Source organism: Netta rufina (assembly GCF_964035555.1).
Source record: "Netta rufina genome assembly, chromosome: 14".
Taxonomy (NCBI): domain Eukaryota; kingdom Metazoa; phylum Chordata; class Aves; order Anseriformes; family Anatidae; genus Netta; species Netta rufina.
This window is the reverse complement of record NC_140137.1, coordinates 10154534-10169837: the sequence shown is the minus strand read 5'-3', so window position 1 is coordinate 10169837 and position 15304 is coordinate 10154534. Positions and strand designations below refer to the sequence as shown.

General features: G+C 43.4%; 1 protein-coding gene across 1 annotated transcript in view; it reads right to left on the bottom strand.

Annotated features, from left to right (window-relative positions):
* Nucleotides 1–15304, bottom strand: part of UBTD2 (ubiquitin domain containing 2) — a 53827-nt gene that overhangs the window by 12677 nt on the left and 25846 nt on the right. The window contains exon 2 of the mRNA XM_084295160.1: nucleotides 10654–10890. Within this exon, the coding sequence (XP_084151286.1) occupies nucleotides 10654–10890 (237 nt within the window). The remainder of the gene's footprint in view (nucleotides 1–10653; nucleotides 10891–15304) is intronic.

Here is a 15304-nt window from a genome sequence, read left to right as displayed (position 1 = left end):
TCTCCAGCAGAGGGGATGGAAATGATTAACCCATTTAACGATGCTGTTAAGAGTCACTTTGTTATGTGGCAGACCGAGGTTCCTCTGCAGTGCGTTGCATTTTCAATCGGTGCTGGTTTACATACTTGTCCGAAACACACACAAGCTGACAGTTGTAAAAATAGAGACCTTTCATAAATGATCCCTTCCCCATCCACTTCTGAGGCTGTGGACAGATGGATGGATACTTTTCCAAGCAGCAAAACCATCCCAGCAGTTGCCTGACTCCCAGCTCCTGCACCGCCCATTGAGCTGCTCTGCTGTAGGTGCTTGCAGCTACATCAAGAACTGAACTTGGGAACTGATCAGTGCCAAAAGCAACCTGAGGTTGGGGCAAAGGACATTTAAAGCTAGAGATGTTCAGCAACATTGTTCACCATCCTGCAGCCCCATGAACAGAGGTACTGGGGGAAACTAGAAGGTTACATAAAGGAAAGCAAGCAACCTGCTCAGTCTTGCTCCGCTGCTTACAGCTTTCAGGGTCCACAGCCACGATCTGTGCTGGGAAGCCAACTCCTTGCTCTCTTGAACTGAGAAAATGCATGTTCTGCTTTCTTCCATGCTACCTCTCATACCTGTAGTAAACTACAAACACAGACACCTCTCCCCCCCCCAAAAAAAAAATTAGTTCTTGGTGCTTGCCCTGCTAAAATACACACTTCCCCCCTCCCACGTGTCAACAGCTCTAAAGATGGGAACATGGCAAAGCAGCAGCCCCATCGTGCTGTGCAGTACTGCTTCCATGCATCCATCTTCTGATTCCAGTAAAAGCAATCTAAAGAATTGTATGAAATAGATAAGAAAAAGCAACACCTAACTTTACTATTTAGGAAAGCAATCTTTTATACCACTTCACATAAAATCAAGGCTCTCTCTACCTCAGTTTATTTTATACCTTACAGCCACCTTCCCAGTAACACTCCACTTTGAATGGGTCCTTCTGGAGTAAAAACTGAAGCAAACACAGAACAAAACACATCTGAAGAGTAGAAACAATCGGCTGTGAGATTCCAGGTCAATGCAGGATTGCATTATTCACATTATCTCCCTGCCCCTCTCAGTCAGAAGGCTTTCAAAAGGGAAATGGGTAGAGTACTCAAGAGATTAAGCGTTCAGAGCTCCACTTAAACACAAAAATCAAATCAAAGGTTTCTCCAAAGCTTTCTACTACCAGCTCTGAAGTGGTTACTACGAAAGATGTTTCTACTGCACCATAGTCTATAAATTAATGCTACAAATTTGCCCCTTTTCAGTGTGAAGGTAAACAAATGCATTTCTTTAAGCACCCAAGAACTGAAGTAATGTGCTGTATTTCCAGCCAGGAAGAGCTGTATTCTCATGCATTTCTGTATGCTATCTCCTCCCCAGAGTTCTAGTTTAAAAAAAAAAAAAAATAAAAAAACAGATGAAGTTGCCAACAGTGCAATATAGTCACGTAGTGAGGCGTATGGGCTTACTGTTTTTAAATGACCACAAAGTGGTAGAAAAGAATGCAAAACACAGCCTTGAAAATAATTTAAACATTTCATAGTTTGCATCTACATTTAATTCCTTTTCCAAAGGACAGAAGAAGGTAAAATCATTGGTGTAGTGATTCACTTTTGTCCTTTGTCTTTTTAAATGTCACATGGATCCAGGGCAAAAATTAAACAATTCTCTGCCTTTCACCAGACAACTTGTTAGACCTCCTAAATATTTGGCTGGTCTTAAATGATGACAACTGCAGAGCTGAGGGATCCTCCCTGACCCAAGTCTTACATTTTTAAGGACTTTGCTCATGCAAAGGGCTGCAGCACAGGCACAGCACATCCACTCTTTCCCAGCACTGCTTGCACATACACTTTCCTAGGAAAAGACTTTTCACAAATGGAAAAAAAACACCTTGCCAGGTGTATGGGCTGTGTGACAGAGGAGATGCCAGGGAGCCAGGAGGCGGCAGAGGAGGAGCTGCCACCAAGCAGTCCCAGGGCGTGGGTTGCAGCAGGCTGAAATCGGTGTCTGAGCAGGGCGTGCACAGCCGGGGGGCACTGGTTGAAGATCCCTGATTTAGAAGAAGTCTCCTAAGAAAAAAAAAAACAATTACTGTGCCTGAGCAGAACTGAAACGGCCAGAGCATTTGCGATGCTTCATACCAGCAGGAGGTGCTCACTTTGTGAGGACAGAGAGGGCAGCAGGAGTGGGCTCAGAGGCGCTCCCTGAAGAGGATGCTGAACACGCGAGGAGCTGGTGCTTGCCTGGCTGCAGATCGAGCAGCTTGGTGGTGGGAGCCCTGCTCACACTCGTCACACCCCTGCGTCGTGTCAGCGGCCCAAAGGAAAGCGACACCTAGACCACAACACCCAGTGGTCAAAGCCTGTGGGAGGCACCACCAAAGCCGAGCTGCGGCTTTCCCCTGAGCGTGCCAGCCTCCTTCAAACATCTAGCGGCACTGCTCGCAGGCACGATGCTATTAATGCAGTTTGGGTGCAGCTTTACTAAAAACTGGACTCGATGTATTTATTCACTAACCATTTTAGCAAAGATAAGCCTAAGGAAGGAACTTGATGTCAACAGCTTTTAAAAATAGACACCAATGGGTAGAAGAAACAGACACACGATGAGCACTCTCCTCATACATGCTTATGTCCTCGGCGCTAACAGCAGCCAGACTGCTTCCTTGCAATACACCAGCTCTTCTTGGTTTTAATTCCTCACTCTTGTTTTGTGGTGGTGTGTTTTTTTAAACTGAAGAAAGAAAGAAAAAAAGAGAAAAACCTCCTCCTGAACTAAGAACTGTTTTCTGCTCGGCAGATCTTCATACAAAAATAATTAAGTAGCCTCTGTTGTAAGTTTTATGATATCTATGACAGAAAGATTTTCAAGTTTCCTTAACTTTTATAGCCTGCATGCTCATCTCAGTACTACTGCTGATCATATTGACAGATATGCTTTCACAGTCAGACCTCCCAAAGCTTTCATAACTCGACTGAATCTAAAATTAGACAGCTAGAGTCACTATAAATATCATTCACTATCGTTTTAAACAGACATTAGAAAAACCTGACCGAGGATTCTGTATACAGACAGAAAAGCACGTGGTTCACCACGGTTTTTATGTTTGAATGCAGACAATATAATACATAAAAAAAATTCTTAACAACAATTAAAAATCTCTTCAGACAAACAAGCTATTGAGAAAGTGGTTTCTATCTCCTGAACCCACCAGCAATGGATACAGCAGCTTGCAGGCAAGGGTGGAAAAAACCCACAAGGATTTTACAGCTGAACAGGCAGCAGCAGATGAAATTCAAAACACTAAAGGTGCCCCTGTGAAACATACAGTATAAATTTCTGCAACCATAGATTCATCAACATAACAGTTAATAAATCAAATATAGCTATCACATACAAAGCACTGCAAAAATTAGAGTTCCACTTTTGTAGCTACTTATTTTAAGTGAGACGTATCTTAAATGCTCAGTGTTAAAGATCTACTCTACAATTTTGCAGTGCATATTTCTGAATTATTGTACAAATTTAAAGACCAGCTCCTGAGCTTATTGACTATCTTATACTGCTTCCTCTCCTGTCTTTGTTTAGCAACTCACTTTTAGCAATTACAGTTTTGGGAGCCCAGAAAGTCAGGCTAAGAGATGGATACGCAGGGTCTTTTGCAGGAAGCTCTTACAGCAGCACCCCACCACTGGCATCTTTATGCAGCACCTCTTGGGTGTTAGGAAAGGTCAGGCGTGTGGCACAGGAGTCTTCAAAAAGGAGTAAGGAGTTTAGCAGACGTTCCCCATTAACAGGTAAGACACCAGAGTATTTTCTACGACTTGATGTGCAAGATCTGTGGCAGAATAAAATTCATGCCTAATCATTTGAACTACAGATGATGCTTCAGCCCCATTTAGGGAAAAGAAGTCCGATTTCTCTCCTGTATACCAGAAACCTTCTGATAAAGGATCTGGCTTTAATGCAAATGAGTTCGTATGTCTGTGATACGTAATATCTTTAATTAAATTAATGCCAAGTGGCTCAGGCATCAAGGACTGACAAAGCCCTAAGAGGATGCTTGCTCTTGGGTGCTAACTTACCATCTCCAGGACAGAAAGCTGCCTGGTACATTTCAATAAAAGCACTGAATGTTACTTTCATCCTTAATTACTGTTGCTACAAAAATAAACTACTGTGACTCCCTCCCCTCCCTCGCTCCAAGCCATGCACAACCTTGGTCCATTTTGCTGTGCAAGGGAGGGTCTTTACAGTCTCCTCTCTCCTTATGAGCAAGGACGAGGCAGGTTGGGATGTCTAATTAGTACTGATGGTATACACAGATCCGCATTCCCATCACTACTGGGCTTCTTGGCCCTGCAAGGAAGAAGGAAATGGTATTTTGCTTGTGGTTTGCTTTCACTGCCAGTACAGACTGTTGTCCACCCAAACATGCTGGGGATGACTGCTTTACGCAAAGTGACTTTTTGTGTACCAAAAAGATCTTGGTATGAAGATTTCTCATAAAACTAATCACTTCTCTACAGAGCAAGGAGAAGTCCATCTGCCCAAAACTTCCCCAAACACCAGAATCATCTCAGTAAGGATGGAAACAAGGTAATATTGTCATCTGAACAAAGGTGAAATAACACCATTCTAATAAAGCTAACACAGCAGTAGTGTGTCAGCCATAAACACCTAAAAAGCACACAGATACCCAACGTCAATACCCTGTGTGCCTGTCCAATGCTTCTGAGCACAGACACAGCTTTCATTTCCAAAAAAGCTTCAATTCTTCTGATTTACACCAAGATCAGTGAGGGAAGGTGAAATAACTGCAGCAGGGAGTAGAACTTTTCCAACACTCCCAGTGATTTACTTTAACATAACAACCTCCTCAGGACTTTCTGCACAACAAATGCAATCAATGCTAAAAGCAACACTGACATCCTGCCAAACACACCCGGGCTGTGGGCTCCTCTCCCACTTACCCAGTGTCATGCGCTGTTTGAGTGCCTTTAACTATCACCCTCTCTCCTCTTCACCTTGCACTCTCACGGTCTTGGGTAACAGTGTGAAAACCTTCATTTGCAAACAGAAACAGAGTTTAACACCATGGAGGGTAACTTCCTTTTAAAAATAAAATAAATACGTGTTCTCCTTGTACTAGTTTTATACTTTAAGCAAACAAAGTATTAGTGGGGAGCAGATGCATCCTGATGGTCTGCTGAACCCTGGTCCCCATCTCCTGATGTACTGCACCGAGATGCAGTGAGCACTAAAGGACAGCACACACATTAAGGCATTAATGTGTCCTTTCAGATGATGGAAATCCAAATGCACCCAAATGAGGGACGGTGCTCAGAGGGATGCAGGACTTGAGGCACAAACGTTAAGAGCTGAGCTTTAGCGCAGGGAGCCCTCAGCCCAGAGGCAGCAAGCACCACAGCATGATGTATAATTACAGCTCAACGGGGGGAAAAATAGTTTTGCCAGAGTCAGGTTTTTGTGTTTGGATCAGGGTGGGAGTAAACAGAACAGGCACGCTTCCTTTACATCACCATTGTTGGTTTGAGGTGTTGTTGTTTTTGTTTTTTTATGGTTTTCTGTTGAATATTTCACCCAAAGGGGTAGAAAACTCTCTACCCACTGCTAGAACATTTGAGTAACTTCATTTACTTTTCCCCAGCATTTAAGGTAAATATTCACATCCCCACTTTTCACGATCTCGAGTGTTACACACAGTAAATGTGACAGCTCTGCTTACACACAAAAAGCCAACGCTGCAAGACTGCTCACTGAAAAAGCTCGCTGTGAGCTACAGTAGCTGTATTTTAAGGCACAGAGAAGTTGGCTGCTCCTGAGCACAAAGCCACCAGGCTTAACAGAGAGGCCCTTTTATCGTTCAAATAGTATTAAACGAGATAAATTCAATATACTGGTAGCTATGCTACAGTGGATTAAGTGTCCATCCTGAAATTTTAAAACTCCACTTAACCCCAGAGAGATTCCAATTAAAATTAACTACTTCCAGGACAAGTTCAGCCCCAGCATTTGGTGCAGACCCTAATAAAATACTACACACTCCAACATTTTGTTCTTAGTAGCTAAGAAGTATGCAAAGTGTTCATTAAATTTAAATGGACTCATTAATAAAATATTGAGGATGTGCTACTTTAAGACATCAGAAAAACATAAATTGGTGAGAACGTTATTTCTATTTTTAAGTACATCCCACAGAGGCACCCAAGATAGATGAGAAGTGCTAAGCCCATCCCACAAGCTTATTTATTTATTTAATACTTACGTGCTATTTTTAACTGCAGAAGACAGCAAAAGGCATCCATTAGAAAAATTACATTGGTTAGATTTTTTTCTCACTCAGGTTAGACAAGGAAGATGTCTGGCTGAAGGCAACGGTAAAGAGAGATGCATTTTTCCTCACTTCCCTACAGGTTTTCAGAATGAAATAGCAATTTCATATTTGCAGGAGCAGCCAGGCCAGTATCTTTACCTGCAAACCTCTGCCACTCCTTAATCCCCAGACCCCTCTTCCCACAGGTTTAATTTTGTAAGCAATACAGTTTGCATGCAAGCCCATCACACAGGGACAGTTAAAATGTAGGTGTTTGGCTATGTTATTGTGTTTTTTTTTGTTGCTTGTTTGGTTTTTTGTTTGTTTGCTTTTTGTTTTTTAAGCCTCAGTTGTGTTCACACAAAAGAAATAAGAGGAAATGCCACAGTCTCATGTCAACGTACTGCATCATTCTATATTTCCACTAAAGAAATTTATCCGAGTTGATGCTTGTAACACAGTTTCCCTTAGGAACTGGGGCTCTTTGGTGAGCTATGAAATCAAAGGAGGGTGTCCCATCCTTGTCTGTCAAAAAAATAAAATCAAATCCCACCACAAATAGCAGCTTTCATGGCCAGAATTACCAGAACTACGCTGTCAAGCTATTTAGAAAAAAAATCTTGACATGATTTCTACACTTCATCTTACTAAATGCTTTCTTGCTTTGAGCAAGCAGTGTTTTCATGCACAGCCTAATCAGTAAATCCCCCTTTTTCCTCCTACCTGAAGGAGCAAAGCCTAAGCTCCAAGGACGCACATTAGCACTCCAGAGCAGTTTCTACCATGGCTTGTGGACCAGACGACAAAACCATGCGTGGGCATTTGTGTGTGTTATTTCAGGAAGCTCTGCAAGCAGTCGATTCCCATGCTAACTGTGAAGGACAGACAGCCTGAACTGGATGTGTATTTGCTGCACGGACAAGTAAACTGCTGTAGAAAATAAAAAAAAAAGTACAAAAGCTGGATGTGAGGGGTGACACAGGTGGTACCTGCCATGTTCCAGTGTCAGTGCGAGGAGCAGTCCACCCCTGGGGGGCAGAGCTGCAGCCGCTGCAAAGAGCTCTGCACTGCTGGTAAGCACACCTGTACATCTAGGTGGTGGCACTAGTCGGGTACACGCAGGATTTGGTATTTAATGCATATGCAAGCAGTCAGATTCCTTAACAGCTAGCTTCCCCTCTTTTTGAATTTCACCCAATTTGAGATTTTTGTGAACAAAAATGTGGAGCCTTTTGGTGTCCCTTGGAACAAGGACAGTTTGTTTGTTCTACCTGCCTGGGGATAAACTCAGCTTGCTGATAACAGGCACTACCGAGCCCACAGATGAAAGGGTTTTATTCATAATCCATTCACGCATGACACTAACAATGCTTGATGACTAAGAAACACTTGAGTTTCTAAATGAAATGGCTTTCTCTGTAGTGGAAAGGTCACACAACATTGAGAACCATGCAAGCAGCTGATGCACAAGACGAGTGTCAACAGCAGAAAGATGGTGAAAGAGCGAGTAACTCAATTTTGTGGGTACAAAAATCACTGCACTCCACTCAAGATTCTGGATAAATACTGAAAATATTCTCTCTGTTTGGAATCTGACCAAAGGCCAGGCCTGCCTAGGCAACAGCAGCTCTGATACAAGCTTGATTCCTGGCTTATTTCTGAAATATTCTGAATATTCTGTATGTGGGCCTCAGAGCAGGCCGCAGTCTGCCAGTAGTAGGCAGTACCCTGAGCAAATTCTCTGCTGAAGAGCCAAAGTTTCACAGCACACATACTTCTTCCCCCTCAAGTATTACACTCAGCGTCATTGAAAGGGCTAATTTCTAGGGCAGGGCGTTCATCCTAAATTCCTCAGACTGCCCAGGGAGGAGAAATGAGAGCTATCTGCCCAGTTTCACATTTTTGCTTGCAACGAGAAACTTCAGCTGTGGGACTTCAAGTCTGAAACTCTGAATGGGATTAGTAAACTGCTATTCGAGAAGCTAAGAAACACTATTTTCAAAGTGTGGTAGTGTTAGAGGTATACATAGCACATCCTCCCTCCTGCTAAGGAAAGTGCACAGACACAGAAGTGATTCCATCTCAGAACCCAAAGACCTGAACTACTTAAACTTCCCACTTTGAATAAAATCCTCCTCCCCAACAAGTTGTTGTGCCATTTTAACCAAAGGAAGTAGGGACCTAATATGTTGAGCAGCTTCTTAGCATGACTCGATGCTATAAATTTAACATTTCCCTGCAAGTGTTCTTCATATGTATACTTGTGCAACACTTAAACTGAATACATAATCCCATGCTGTCAAAATACTTCATTATCAGGGTCTTGTCAAATTCCACGACTGCATTATACAAATAATATCCCTCTCTCTGCCAGAGCATGCTCTGTGACTCAGATTGGCATTTACTAAATGAATTATGCTTCCATCAGTCTTTTGTGTACGGCTATAAGCAGAATGAGACCCTCACTGCAGAGGGTGAGCACTCACACATTAAGAGGTTATTTTTCAGGCTAAGCTCAAATCCCATCTGGAGATAGCTCACATCCGCTGTAAGAAACCATGGTGGGAGGTAATCTGCATTTTGTTCATCTTAACTCACTTGTAAGATCGAGTTTTCCTGACCTCTACTATTTTTATTTCACCACCTAAGCAAGACAATACAGTGGCTATTTTAGGTCTGCAAATACTCAGTTTCTGAAAAATTATTTCCATTTGAGGGGTAACTGAAAATTATCAGTATTTTCACCAATCCATTTTGCCAGACCCCTCCCACCTAGGCAGTTCCCACTAGGTCACAACTTGCCTAAATACCCAGCTTCTTCATATTTTCAGCAGAGTAGATGTTTGGGAAGGACAACAATTCAGTAACATTATCAATTTAGAAGGAGAATATTCTTTTTTTTTTTGGAGACAGTAAATATAACGTGCTATTTAAAATTCATACATAAAATGTGTATTGATGCATAAAATCAAGAAACCTAGTAGGTAATTTAGGATTTCCATGTTCTGGCCAATTTTATGAACCACTGCAAGGGAAGAAACACATTATGACAAATAGAGGCACAAAAACATTACCCGTTCCACATTAGACAACCTGACTCCTGTCTCTATCTTTTGAAAAATCACACTAGCTTATAAGCAGTGGAATTACTTTTCTCTCTCCGATTGATTAGGACTAGACTATCGACAGAACTGTTGCAGGTTTGTAGAAGAGGAACACCGAGATTTCCTTGGCATTGGCAGGTTCTGGAAATAATTGACAAAACCATTTCCATATGCATAACTGCCCTTGACAAAAACTCCCTCGTTATCAGTCAAACCAGCAAAACAGAAACCTCCTTGAAAGCAAACAATGATCTGGGAGGACTACAATAGGCCGCCCATGAATTATGGAAGAGACAGGTCATGTTGCAGCACTGAAACTTTCCACCTCTCGGCTAAGTTAGTGACATCCTACTGACAGCTCAACAGGAGTGGGAAAAAGAATATCCTGAGCCACAATGACTAGGAACGTTCCACACTTCAGTATGGAAAAAAAGACACCAAATCCACCCTTTCCAAAGGAAATAGGTGATCAATCGACTGCTTACAGAAATCGTGATCCTAAACACAACAATGAAAGAAAAAAAGGGCAACACGAGTAGTCAACCTCACAAAGAGCAGTTACTGCAGAAAGGAAGGCGTGAGATCTTCCAAATCATCCTTTTTCTCTTCCCAGGAGACCTGAGTCAGCATATACATAGTGTCTTCAATACTGCACTCAGGTCAGCGTCTCTGGAAGTAGTTCATTACTTGGCATAAACCTCTTCACCTCTCTTCTGGTAGAAGAGACACCAAGAACAGCCTCTTTTATCCACCCCACCCTCCCTTTCTGTTTTCTCTTGAGATTAGCAAACCTATAAATCCATTAAAACTTTTTTTTTTTTCTGTATTTCTGTTTGGCATAAAGGGAAGTGATTCATTTCTGAGGAGCAGAGTAAGAACAGAGCCTGCAAAAATCAGAATTCAGAATGACAGAGTGAAAGGGAAAACAACCGAGATAGTAAATGCTTACACTGTACAAAATCTTAAAGCAGACTGTCAGCACCAAGTTTTTGGGAAAGTTTTTCATATTCTTCTCTACATACGAACAATTTTGCTTTGAAACACCAAAGAGAAGACATTGTGCAACTGGAATACCAGTGTTTGAAACTACTGCTTGCCTCAGTTGATTTTCATGTTAAAACCTCATTTGCTTAACCTCCCGTTACACTTCTCACCGGCCACATCCATCTCAGATGAACCTACCATGTGGTAGTGTTATGTTTGCACCATCAATGATTGCTTGCGCCAGTTCATGATCATTGCTCTCAAAAGCATGTGCAGCAGCCTTGAGGGCATCCCAAATCTCCTTGCGGCCTTCGAAAGCTGGTGCTGTGTCCCAAAACTCGTCCCTCTTACTGCGCAGCTGTCCGTCTGTCATGGGGTAATCACTTTTCCATTTCGGTTTCTCTTTCTTCAAGGGTTGGTTCCGACCAAGAGCAACTGTGGAGTAGAAAGAGGAAGAGAAATTGAAAAAATGGTAACAGCACAAAGTTACTCAAGCGTATCTTGATTATTCTGTCTAGGTTTTATGAAAAGAAAGTTCACTTTCAGGCAATCCTGATCCTTTTTTCACCCATCTTCTCCAGGAGAGCACATTCCTCCCTCTGGCCTCCAATTTGTTTTTACCTCTCAGAAAAAATTAAGGGCATCCCAACACTTGCTGGTTCCACCTGCACCTCCGAGCACCCCACAACTTCTCTCCAGGCTCCTGGAAAGCACAACCCTCCTCCTGCACCACGTGCCCCTGGCTGGCCGATGCAAACCCCACAGAAATTCTCGAAGGCAGCAGCAGCGCTGCAGGCAGAAGCCCATTATCTGCACACCAGGGTGCAGGGAGACAGGGCTGCATCAGGATCCTCCTCCCTGTGCCGCCAGCAATGCTCTCTGCTCAGCAAATGGGATACTCCATTACATGCAGAGTTTTTAAGAGACTAAGGATTATTTTTTTGCATTATCTGCTTTTAAATGGTTTCAGTTCAGAGCAAGTGTGGAAAGGCAAATAAGATGCACAAAGGCTGGAATCGTCAAAGACAAATCCCTGAAGAATAATCCAGGAATCTGTCAAGCTTTAATAAGTAGTTACTTCATTCACAATAAACATAAGAGTGTTTGTTTTATTTTAACTACCGCTATGTTTATGCAATAGCCAGTTAAGATAATCACTTAGGTCTAATGTTGGCGGATTAAAACTACCTGCTCACTCTAAATTACAGCACTGCTAAGAGCATGCTAAAAGCCTCCTCTCGGTTTGGCTGCCTCATTTCTGTGAGCACGGGGTTAGTTCTGCTCCTGTCTGAGCACGGTGCCCAGAGGTGCCTGGGAGCAGGGTGTTTGAATGCCTCTTTCCTACGTAGAGGAGAGGCTCTGTTGCTAGTGTCTGCCCGAAACATATCCTGGGGACTGGAGAAGTCCATCGTTTGGGCTCTCCTGTTGTGGTTCACGTGAGAAAGCTGGAAGAGATCGGCTCCAAAGGCAAACTGCAATCAGCATTTTAACATTTGGATGGAGACCAAATACACGGAACTGGCTTCTACTGTCCTACAGAAAGGAAAACTAAAATTGTACTTTCCAAACATTCTTTCACATTACTTAACAGAGACTAAAAATTGTCCAACTGCAGAACACTGAGATAGTACAGAAAAGCTTTTATTACTACCTAAAGTACAAAGAAAACAAAGGGAACAAACTTCAGTGCACACGGGGAATAGTTTCTCCCTGCAAGAGTTAAAACCCCACTTAAATCCATTCCTGGCAGCAGGGACCTTGCTGAAACGGGACACTGCGACAACAGCATGGGGAAGAGAACAATGACAAACCACGAAAACAGCTCTCACCACGGCTCGATACCGCAAAAACCTTGAATACGTAGTTTAAACATCTCCAGAGGAAACAAGATGTCCTTCAACAGTTAAACCCCCCTTTCAGGGTGTCTGCAGCTGAAAATAAGCAGCTGCATCAACATGGAAGGGTTGTAAAAACAAGGTGATGAATATTGAATGCTCCTGGGGGACAGGTAAGCTACCAGACTTGAACTCCATTAAGGATCCCACCATGGAGATGTCCCCTCCTGCGCTCTCTGTAAGGAGCCTTTGCAATCCCAAGGGAGCAGAGGGACTGCAGCAGCTGCCAGGCCAGGGAAGCATGAGCAGACCTGGTCCATCATCCGACGTCTGCAGCACCGAGGCCAAAACAAGCTCACACGAGCAAGACACCACAGCTGCCACGGCGTCAAGGCCCGTGGCACAAAGCTGCCACTTATCAGGTGCTCCTGGTTCATCTGCAAGGAGCAGAGAGCCCCTGGACAAACATGAGGAATTACCTCCGGCATCCTGCATCCCACCTCTGTCCTTATAGACAAGAAGGAACACTGCTTTTCTCCAGGCCCTCTCATTTTTCCAGCACAGCTAACAAAAAAAACTCATCTCTCTCCTCAATCTTACTCCAGCAGTCAGATTTCCACAGTAGAACAATCTCATGTCCAAATATTCTTCAGTTCTTAACCTAGACCCACACTGTATCTCCACAGCTAGCTACACACCGTATCTACAGCAATCCACTGCAGCTCTTTAATACAAGTGCGTACACGGTGGTGTGAGAGTGCTAAGTTTCAATACACTAGAAATAGTGATTTCAGATAAATTGTAATGCCTTGCAAAACTATTTAAGTTGAATATTCCCTCTTCTTCCTTAACTTTTTCTACCACGGACACATTCAGCTCTGCTTTCAGAGCAGCAGCCAACAGCAAGCGTTGTGCCTGGGGGCTGACCATCAGCATCTGGTGTTGCAGAAGGCATTTCAACTTCTCAGTCTTTAAAACACATCCTCACGGTTACGACTTGCCCCCTTCCACAGCCCTACTTGCTACGACCACAGAAGCTTCAACTCATAGCTCAGAATGACATTCATGCTTAATAAGCTGTGACTTAATTGAAAATAGGGTATTTAAAAGAAGTTCTGATGGTAAGGTGACATTTCCAACTGCGTGAATCCACGAGGCTTCTTCAGGTTATAAAAAGACGTCATCGCAGTTTCCATACAAATGCATCATCTAAACCAGATCACAACCAAAATTAGCAAACGACAATTGCGTGGCACCCCAGCTGTTATTCTGCATCCCATGCAGAAACTCCCAATAACCAGCTTCTGAGACAGAACCCTTCCAAGTGACCACAAACATTTATTGCCTTTTGTTTCCGCGGGATTGCTTCCAGGAGATTGCTTCCATTTGCTTTTCAGAGGAGCGCTGACCATTCAGCAGATTTGGGAGCAGCAAACCCAAGTGTTTACAAAACACCAAGGCTCCTGGCAGAGCCCTGCCGCTGACGGTCCAAGCCCTGGCTGAGCTCGGGCAAGCTGGGAGCTGGGGATGGCTCGGCCCAGAACAATGGTGAAGGAGGCAGCCCAGGCAAGGACTGCATGCGTTATGCAGCGTATTATGGAATGGTAGAAACACATGTGGTGAAACGCTCCAACGAGGAATTGTTTCCTTATTGAGGCTTCGCAGGCAGAGCATGAACATTTCAGACAGAGGAAACGTGACAACGCAACAAATTTGGGTCAGTGGGCATCTTTTCTTCCATTTTACTTAGGCTAACATCTGTTAGCATGTACGCTCAATGGCTGCTAATTTATCCCACAGGGCCCTCTCCTCCTCCCCAAGCATTAATTATGAAAGCGGGTTAAAGGCGCCTCTTGCAGTCCCCGAGCACGGCGGCGGCTGCTGCAGGAGCCCCGTCTGCCGGGTACCCAGCAACACAGCACGAGCTGCTCCAGGCCCTTGCCCTCCCATCTTTACCCAAAACAGCATCCGAATACACAGCTCTTCACCAGACAGGGCTGGCAGGGGGGACACAGAGATCCTAACAGTCCCAAAAAGCTTCCCCCTGGAGATCCACCCCTGCCCACACAGGCAGCGCTGACGATGAACCCAGCGATAGTTTCTCAAGCTGGAAAGCAGGATGGTGGAAGGAAGTGACTCTATAAACACCACTAAAGCCATTTTTACTCTAAGGAGCCGTTCATCCCAGGACTGAGCCTTTAAACACAACTTGGCTTCACCAGCTGATATTTAAAATGGTTTTTAGTGTGTTTACTATTTATTACAAGTGTTTCAAGAATCCCCTAAAAGCTTTAGGCCCTCCTGAAAAAATGTTAATCTCTTTTAGCTGTGTTGATAGATGGAGCAGAAAGGATACAAAAAGCCACAAGTCACGTAAAAACATGTAAAGTGGCCCATTTCTCACTTCAAGGTTTAGTCACTAGGCAGAAACATCACTACACAAACTATGGTCAAAGTTTTGGACTACATCAAAGGACTTTTTTTTGTAATAAGGTTGATAAAGACAGAAAATGCACTGAAACGGTAGCAGTCTGAAAACACTTTGTCAGGTATTTATAATGCCACTTTTATATTCCTCACTTCTGAAGTTAACGAGAGCTCAAAAGAAAAACATCGACTTCATTTAAGGCCACGTACATCAGAGGCACAACAGCTTGCAAGATCTGCAAGAGAAAGTAACATCCCCATTAATTTTTCATCTTACATCACTTCAACATAAGTAACAAATTATTAATATCGTGCTTGAAAACATGAAATACTGTCTTATAAATGCCAAAGAGGCATGTTCTTGCTGAAGCAATATTGAAAGTCACACTTCTCATTAGATGGTGATGGTTGATCTTGTTTGGCAAGAGATTTATTTAGACGGAAAAATGAAGACCGTTAACAGCCTGCTTTCCAAAAAAAGCGAAGATCAGCACATCAGCGACACCTCCAAATAATTCAGGGTGTTCCTGCTCCAGCAGCTCACGGACACCCAGGTGGTGCTGCGTATCTGAAGCGGGGCTAAGAAG